The sequence below is a fragment of the Hylobates moloch genome, unplaced genomic scaffold (assembly GCF_009828535.3).
Source record: "Hylobates moloch isolate HMO894 unplaced genomic scaffold, HMol_V3 SCAFFOLD_7, whole genome shotgun sequence".
Taxonomy (NCBI): Eukaryota; Metazoa; Chordata; class Mammalia; order Primates; family Hylobatidae; genus Hylobates; species Hylobates moloch.
The window spans coordinates 42,425,951-42,435,092 of NW_026652282.1; the positions used below are offsets into that span (position 1 = coordinate 42,425,951).

Here is a 9,142-nt window from a genome sequence, read left to right on the forward strand (position 1 = left end):
GGCCTCCCAAAGTGCTGGGATTACAGGTGTGAGCCACCGTGCCTGGCCTCTTTTTTTACTTTTTTGAGATAGGATCTTGCTCTGTTGCCCAGGCTGGAATGCAGTGGTGCAATCACGGCTCACTGCAGCCTCAAACTCCTGGGCTCGAGGGATCCTTCCCACCTCAGCCTCCTTAGTAGCTGAGACTACAGGTGCACACCACCATGCCCAGCTAATTTTTAAATTTTATTTTTACTTTTTTGTAGAGACGGTGGTGCGGGAGGGTGTCTCACAGTGTTGCCCAGGCTGACCTCAAACTCCTGGGCTCAAGCAACCCTTTCACCTCGTAAGTAGTTGGATTACAGGCATGAGCCACAGCACCTGGCTGTAAAAACTTTTATTATATGCACTGGGAGCTGGTAGACAAAAAAACCACCCTCACCTGTCTATCCCTCCCTGAAGTCATGAAGGTCACATTAACAATGCCACATTCACATGCACAAACACCATGCCAGGCATTGCAAGCATTGACAGATGCAAGAGAAATACAGACAAGGTACACTGCCCAGAGATGTCCCTGTTTGGTCTCTTCCCCCACCAAAATAGAAGCTTTGGACTCCACCATGGCTGGGAAGGAATGTGTAGGGTGGTGAAAGAGGGCTCTGGAGAGATTTGGGTAGAAAGCTGATAACACAGACATGCCCAGATTCCAGCCTCACCTGCCACATATGAAAAGGTGTCATTTTTCCGGGCAGTATCTACCATGGAGGATGGCGTGTGTCCCTACCACCACAAGGACTCCTACAAGGACTTCCTCATCCTAGGTAACGGCCCCCATCCCAGTCCCTCATGGCTCTCCACTAGTCACACAGCAATGTCTCCATTCGGGGTCATCTCAGTCCCAGCACATTCTGCACCCTCACCCCTGGGGGTATACTCTGCTGCCAGGACTGGCTGCCAACTGCCCATTCTGTCCCTGATCCCTTAGCCACCTGCTCTGTCCTGCCCTGCAGCTGGTTGGGGGCTCAGGCCTCCTGCTTCAGGGCTGCTCTCACTCCTGCCTCAGCACACTTCTGTCACCTCCTGGTGTGATCTTGCCTTTCCACTCTGCCCCAGGCCTAAGAAAGGCTTCCAGGGCACATAGGAGCGTGGCTGGTAGTGAGCCTGGGCCGAGGGACCCAGCTGCTCTGCAGGTTCCCCCTGTGCTGGAGGTGCCCTGGTCTTTGCAGGATAATTTTCTGGGTGGCCTTGGACCAACCCAGTTGTCCCCTCTTTCTTGCTTGCAGTTCTCAAGAATAACTGTAGAATGTGCTGGAAATGGAACATCCTGAGCTGTGGAGGGACTGGCCCAAACAGGAGAGAGAGCCGGGGGCTCTCCTGCGAACAGGATGTCCAGTGCTTTAGCCCCGCACTTTGGGTGTGTGTTGGGGTGTCCTAGGGTATAAAACCCAAGGTGGGCTGCTTTCTGGGATCCCTCAGCTGTGGTGCAAGTGGGGCATGCGCAGATGAGACTCCAGCTGCACGAAGCAGCTTTCCTAAGCCTTGGGGGACCAGCTTGCAATGAATCGTAGGCTTCTGCTGTCCCTGGCTGCCTACCTGTAAATAATAAGCCTGCTCCATGTAACTTGTATGCATGGGTGTTTCTGTCTCATGGGACGTAGACAAGCTGGTAGCTAGTACGCAGGTACCCTGCTTCGGTCTTTGTGAAAAAAACATGAAGGATATTTTCTTTTTTTTACTTTTTTGAGACAGGGTCTTGCTCTGTTGCCCAGGCTGGAGGGCAGTGGTGCAATCATGGCTCACTGCAGCCTCAAACTCCCAGGCTCAAGGGATCCTTCTGGCCTCAGCCTCCTGAATAGCTGAGACTATAGGTGCACCCCACCATGCCCAGCTAATTTTTAAATTTTTAAATTGTATTTTTACTTTTACTCCTCCCTGTACATCTGAGTGTTTCCTGTTCCCCGGGACTGTTCTCTGTGGCCCTGCAACTGCTCTTCCCTCCCTCTGGCTTTCCGCGCTTCCCTTGCTGCTTCCTGTACAGCTGTTCGCTGCCTGCCCAGATCTGTCCCTGCTCCCTCTGCTGGTCCTTGTTCCCTCTGACTTTTCCTTGGTCCCTCTGTTTCCTATTCCCTCTAAATGTCTCTTGTTCCTTCCGAGTACCCCCATTCTTTTATCGCTTTCTTTGACTCTACCTGGATCGCTCTAACTATTCATGCCTCCTGTTTCCTGTTCTGACTGCCCTGTGATCCCTTTGTTGTCCCTCCAGCTGATGCTTGTTCTGTGGCACCATTCTGATTGTGTGCTAGTCTACCTGACTGTTCCCTGGTCCCTAAGGGCCTTTCTTGTTCCTTCCAGCTGTTCCTGGCTCACACAGACTGCTGTTGGATTCTGCTGACTAATCTCTAGTCTCCTGATTCTTCCCTGTCCTTGGACAGTTCCATGAGTACATTTCTTTCTTTCCATTCTTTCCTTCCTTTTCTTCCTCCCTTCCTGTTTCTGAGACAGGGCGTCACTCTGCCACCCAGGCTGGAGTGCAGTGGCACAATCATGGCTCACTGCAGCCTCCACCTCCCAGGCTCAGATGATCCTCCCACCTCAGTACCACCCTACCCGGCTGATTTTTTTTGTATGTATATATATATATATATATGTGTGTATGTATATATATGTGTGTGTATATATATATACATACACACACACACACATATATATACACAGACACATATTTATTTATTTATTTATTTGTTTATTTTGTAGACATGGGGTTTCACCATGTTGCCCAGGCTGGTCTTGAACTCCTGGCCTCAAACAATCCTCTAGCTTTGGCCTCCCAAAGTGTTGGGATTACAGGTGCGAACCACCATGCCTGGCCATTGAATACATTTCTACTATGCTCTCCCGTGATGTTCATGCATCTGGTCTGTGGACCACACTTTGAGTAGTACCTAACTAGCTAGCTTACGCCCTTACCCACTAAAGTGCACTACTGCGTGTTCTATGCCACGGCTGGATTCTGTACTTCCACTGCCTCCATTACTCACATTACATCTAACTATTGGCTGGTTCCTCTGATTGCTTCCTGGGTAGGGTGACCAAGTGTCTCAGTTTGCCGAGGAATGTTCCTGTTTTAGCACTGGAAGTCCCATGTCCCCTCAGTCACAGGCAAACCAGGATGGTCCTGGGAACTCTGGCTGTTTCCCAGCCTCTCCAACTGTGCCTTCACCCCAGTAACTACTGCATGGGCCCTCGGGCTGTTAACTTGCTTCAGTTATACCATTCTTTCTGGCTCTCCTCTATTCTCTCTAGCTGGCCACTGGTCAATCAGGCTGCTACCCCACACTGGATACATGTTTAATGCTCACTTGACCTGTTCCCTAGTTCCTCTGGTTACTTCCTGGGGCCTCTGGTGGACCCTCAGCCCCAAGCACATTTTGGCTGCTCCCTCTGACTGCCCCCCAGCCTCCGTGACCATTCCTTGCTCCAGGTGTTCCACAGTACTCTAGGCCATTCTGCAGCTTCAGAGGCTCTTCTCTCATCTTTCCACCTGTTCCATGGGTTCTGTCCCTTCCCTGATCCCTCTGCCCATTCTACAGCCTCAGCAATCGTCTCCTGGTTCCTCTGGCTGCAATCCATTCTCTGGGTCGTATTTCCCATTTCTTGTTCCCTGGTATTGCTGTCTTTTGCCTACACCGTCAAGCTCTCTTCTAAACCAAGGAACTGCTTCCTGGTTCCTCGGGAAGTTGCTTGTCCCTCAGGCTCATACCCAGTTCCTTGGATATGTTTGCCTTTTCCATTTTATCTGATTCTTCTGCTTCCTCACCCCTCTGGATACTGACTGCTCCGTCTGGCTGCTATTTGGTTCCTCTATTTCCTGGTACCTCCTCCTATTTCATGATCCTTCTCACTGTTCTTTAACCCTCGGCTCTTCCCTGCTCCTCAGTGATCACCACTTCTCCAGCCTCAGAAACTGTTTCTTGGTCTCTGGCTCCAGCGTCTGACTAATGTCCTGTTTGTTTCATTATTCTTCCACCTATACCCTGGACCCCTTGGCTATTCTTCATCTCTAGTAAGTGCACCATGGTCCCTGTTCCTTATTCCCTTGTGGCTCCTCCCAGCCCTCTTTACCTTACTGATCCCTCTGCTTCTTCTCCATCTTCAGCCACTGTTTCTTGGTACAACTGGCTGCTCCTCAAACCCTGGGGATATTTTTATTGGTTCCTAGGTATCTCTGCCTATACCCTGCTCCCTGATGTTAATGAAAAAACCAAGAACCTAACAAATAAATAAGTCAATAAATAATATTCCCCCCAGGGTCTCGGTCATTTCCATCTCTCGAGGTGGGTCAGAGATCTGTGGTTGGGAAAGAAGAGATAAATGGAGAAATGTGCCTTGCAGAGCCCAGAATCATTCATCTAGAAATCCCCACTATTGGCTGGGCAAGAGGCCATGTGCAGGAGTGGGGAGGACCACATTGTCATGGCCCTAACCTGTGGGTCCGTGACTGACATGATTGAGCAGAGCTTAGACAAGGTGGAAGTGTACTACTATCAAGCATTGATTCACTTGCTATTTAATGCCCCTATACCTTTGACTCAAAAACATAATTTCAATGACTTGGAAGAAAGATGTATTTATTTATTTACTTATTTATTTATTTTGAGACGGAGTCTCGTTCTGTCACCCAGGCTGGAGCACAGTGGTGTGATCTCGGCTCACTGTAGCCTCAACCTCCTGGGCTCAAATGATTCTCCGACCTCAGCCTCCCAAGTAGCTGCGACTACAGGTGCACACCACCACACCTGGCTAATTTTTGTATTTTTGTTGAGACAGGGTCTTACTATGTTGCCCAGGCTGGTCTCAAACTCCTGAGCTCAAGCGATCCGCCCGCCTTGGCCTCCCAAAGTGCTGGGATTACAGGCATGAGCCACGATGCCCAGCTGGCAGAAAGATTTAAATGTAGGAATTTTATCATAGCAGTTTTAATCACAATAGAAAACCTGAAATACCCTAAATGCACATTATTAGTGGACTGGTTGTGGGGAGATGGGGAGACATTGGTCAAAGTATACAAAGTTTTTGTTAGAGGGAATAAGTTTTTGAGATCTATTGCAGTTTGGTGGCTACAGTTAATAATGATGTAGTTACTTCAAATTGCAAAGAGAGCAGATTTTAAATGTTCACATCACCAAAGAAATAAGTCTTTGAGGTAATGGATATGTTAATTAGGTTGATTTAAATATTCTACAATGTATACAAATATCAAAACATCACATTGTACCCCATAAATATACATAATTATTATTTGTCAATTAAAAATAAAATATGCAGGGCATGGTGGTGACTCAACGCCTGTAATTCCAGCACTTGGGGAGGCCAAGGCAGGAAGATCACTTGACCCCAGGAGTTTGATACCAGCTGGGTGTGGTCCCATGTGCCTGCAGTCCCAGCTACTTGGGAGGCTAAGGTGGGAGGATCGCCTGAGCCCAGGAGGTTGAGGCTGCAGTAAGCTGAGATGGCGCCACTGCACTCCAGCCTGGGCAACAGAGGGAGACTGCCTCAGAGAAAAAACATTAAAATAAATAAATAAAATTAAAAAAATAGTGAACTGGCTAAATTATGGACATCATAAGTGTATGAAGAAAAATACTTGCTGCTTAGCAAATTATGTTAAACTGCCCAGTTAAAAATGAGGTAACCAAAGAGTATGATTCTGTTTTAAAACTTTAGCGATATATGTGTATGTGTATAGTATGTATGCACACTCTGGCCCCACACGTATACTCACACACACGCACATACAAAGGAAAAAAACAACTGAAAGGAAATACAGCTAAATGTTAACACTGGTTAACTTTGGATAATGTTGGAATGACAAGTAATTTTTTAGTTTCTTCTATTTGCTAACCTATACTTTCTAGTATTTTATTATGAAGTTATAAAATGACCAAAAAAAAATATTTAAAAGTTTAATATTATCCTAATGACTGCATGACCCTGAGTCCCTGAGATAATGAACCCTTCCAGAGCCAACAGCATCCACAGGTAGGTCTGAAAGGAGGGAGCTGTCGGGCAGGGTCTGGCTTGCTCGTGGTCCTCCTCGGCTTACAGAATCTCAATGGGAACTCTGATCTGAAAAGGAGCTCTCAGTGGGAAACCTGATCTCAGCTGTGGTGCGGTGAGGGTGGAAGACACAGTCAGGAGACCTGGCTCCAGTCTAGTGTTGTCACCGCCAACCTGAGAGGCCTGGGCGAGTCATGTGTCTTCTCGGGCATTTTATTCATCTTTTTTTTTTTTGAGTCTCACTCAGGCTGGAATGCAGTGGCATGATCTCAGCTCACTGCAACCTCCACCTCCCAAGTTCAAGCGATTCTCCTGCCTCAGCCTCCCAAGTAGCTGGGATTATAGGCATGCGCCACCACGCTCAGCTAACTTTTTGTATTTTTAGTAGAGATGGGGGTTCGCCATGTTGGTCAGGCTGGTCTTGAACTCCTGACCGCAAGCAATCCACCCGCCTCGGCCTCCCAAAGGTGCCGGGATTACAGGCATGAGCCACCGTGCCCGGCCATTTTATTCATCTTTGAAAGAAGGGACAGCCAGAAGGGCCCCAGAGACTGTGGTGGCCCTACTACCCTGCCAGTCTCTAAGTTCCAAAGAAAAAGGATTTTTCTCTACCTAAATCAGGATAGAGGAGAAATCACCAGATCCCCAGAGACCTGGGGGAAGGGGGCACTGCTGGGGATCAGCTGACATCTGTAAAGAGCCGATGGAGAGGGAAGGGTTGGTGCTGGGGTGGGGGATGGAGTCTCCCTGGCTATGGATAGTGGCTGCTTCTACCTGGACCTCACCCTCATTTGTCCTGCAGGGAGCTGTCCCCACTCCCTAGGCTGTAGGGCTCACCTTCCACATCCTCCCTCTCCTCTAGTGTAATCAGCCACGTTACACTGTCCACTGAAACACACGGGGCTCTGGATGTGGCCGCATCAGCCAAGTGGTGCTCACTCTCAGCGGGAGGACCCTGATCTGCCTCCAGGGTGGCAGGTCCGGAATCTGCCACTTCCTCTGACTCACCTGCTTCTGCCCTGAGGCCCTGGGGACAGGTCAGGGTATCTCCTCACTGAATGAATTCTTGCCTCTGGGGTCCTCTCCCTCCTCACCTCACATGAGCTGCCACGTCCCTCTGCAGCCAGGGCCGGGGACCATGGGGGAGAGTCCCCATTAGCTGCCATGTTCACGCTGGGCCTCAGCCCTCAGGCTCTCCTGCTGACAACCCCACTCTTCCCCAAGCTGGAAGCTGAGCTGGCATCTGTGGACTCAACCGGAGCTGCTGGGGCGAGGCAAGCAGTGGTCAGAAGGAAGATCCTGCAGTTTCCACTAAGAAGCCTGGCCCCTGGACTCTGCAGAGGCTCCAAGAAACCCTGGAAAGACAGTGTCCACATGGTCATCACTCCACGTTCACCCACAAATGTTTTCTGGTGGTGCCCAGGGGCCGCTCACTGTGCTGGATGCTGCGGAAGAGAAAAGTTCGGTAAAACCCACACCAAGTATTAAAGCAAAACATGGGGAAAATTCACAAGATCTGGTGTAAAATGAATGAGGGTTTATATTTAAGCTCTTCTATGTTCTAGCTAGAATTTGGGGAAGTCACTTTATGTGAAGTTTCATCTTATAACAGGATGAAAATACCTATCTCACAGGGTTGTTAGAATTAAATGAAATGATGCTTCTACACACACCTACTTGGTACCTGGAACATGCTCAACTCATATTAAATAGTGCTATTATTACAAGGTGCAAGGCATGTTTTATTAGGTACCTCATTTAATTTTCACACTCATCCTGTGGACTAGGCATTACTATTATTACTAATCCCATTTACCATCAGATAGAGCTGTTCAGAAATATTAAGAAATTTCCCCGAGGATCACTCAGATGAGGGGGAAGGACAAGGATTCAAACCAAGGTATGCCTGGCTCCAAAGCATACTTTCTTAACTACTGAGCCATTTGGTACTCTATCTATACATGGCAGAATCACAATAAACACTGTGGTTCCTGCTAGCTTCAAAGTGCTCTGGCTGAGGGGTGACCATGCCACTTGAGTATAAACTGAGCTTCTGTGTAATTCAGTGTACATTCTATGCAAAGGATAGAGCCCATCCTCTTCTGTCAAAGATGAAAACTCATACTTATCCCTTCCCATCAGGCCCTGAAAACCTGCAGGTCTGCACAGGCTCCCAAATCCCTATAGCCCACACTGTTGACAAAAAACTGTGTCCCAAATGGTGTCATCAACTGGTTTCCACAAGCTCCTCAAATTATCACCAACCCAGGCAGCACACCATCAATAGGATCAATGACTCCCATAAAACCCTCAGTAATAGAAGTTCTAGTCCATGACAAAGCAACTCACACAGTACTATAATAACCAATGTCCATAGGTCCCAATCCAGGCCCCCCCAAACTGACTTGTAATCCCTGTGAATCCCAGACTTGCAATCATTCACCACCTTAGCACCCCAATCAATAAACTCTCATGGACTGAATCGATGACCTCAGATACTGACATTTCCAACACTTCCAGGCAGAACCAACACGTCATTTACAAGGAAAAGGGATCACAATGGCACTAGATTTATTTGCAACAACAGAAGCCATGTTAGAAGAAAACTCTACAAATTATTGAGACAGAAGGACTGAGATCCAAGAATTCTAAACCTGCCCTAGCTAGATACCATTCTTTTGTCAGAGCAAAAGAAAGACAATTTTAGACATAAAAGCATTTCAGCATTTTATGCCAATATTCCAATCTCAGGAGAACACTCAAGGGAATAGTCTAAACAATGGTAAATGGAATAGAAGCAGAAACCTCAAAACAGGAAAGCAGTTTTGAGAAAGGATTCTTGCAATTGATATATAATTATATCTGGATAAAGAAAAACAATGTAACTGGGCATTTGTAGTAAATAAGGCTGTTACTATTAACTATGTGGAAATTTAAAAATTCCCTGGCCGGGTGCCGTGGCTCACGCCTGTAATTCCAGCACTTTGGGAGGCCAAGGTGAGTGGATCACGAAGTCAGGAGATCAAGACCATTCTGGCTAACACTGTGAAACACTAAAAATATAAAAAATTAGCTGGGCGTGGTGGCACGCACCTGTAGTCCC

General features: G+C 47.7%; 1 protein-coding gene across 6 annotated transcripts in view; it reads right to left on the reverse strand.

Moving 5' to 3' along the window:
• The window catches only part of ZNF41 (zinc finger protein 41), a 44,189-nt gene that overhangs the window by 16,516 nt on the left and 18,531 nt on the right, over positions 1 to 9,142 (reverse strand). For 2 of the 6 annotated variants that reach the window (XM_032756809.2, XM_032756806.2), the window contains exon 2: positions 7,134 to 7,394. In XM_032756809.2, coding sequence (XP_032612700.1) covers positions 7,134 to 7,205 — 72 coding nt within the window. In that variant the 5' untranslated portion in view covers positions 7,206 to 7,394. Of the gene's footprint in view, positions 1 to 7,047; positions 7,485 to 9,142 lie in introns of all 6 variants that reach the window. The other 4 variants (XM_032756807.2, XM_032756805.2, XM_032756802.2 and 1 more) reach the window with 2 other exon arrangements.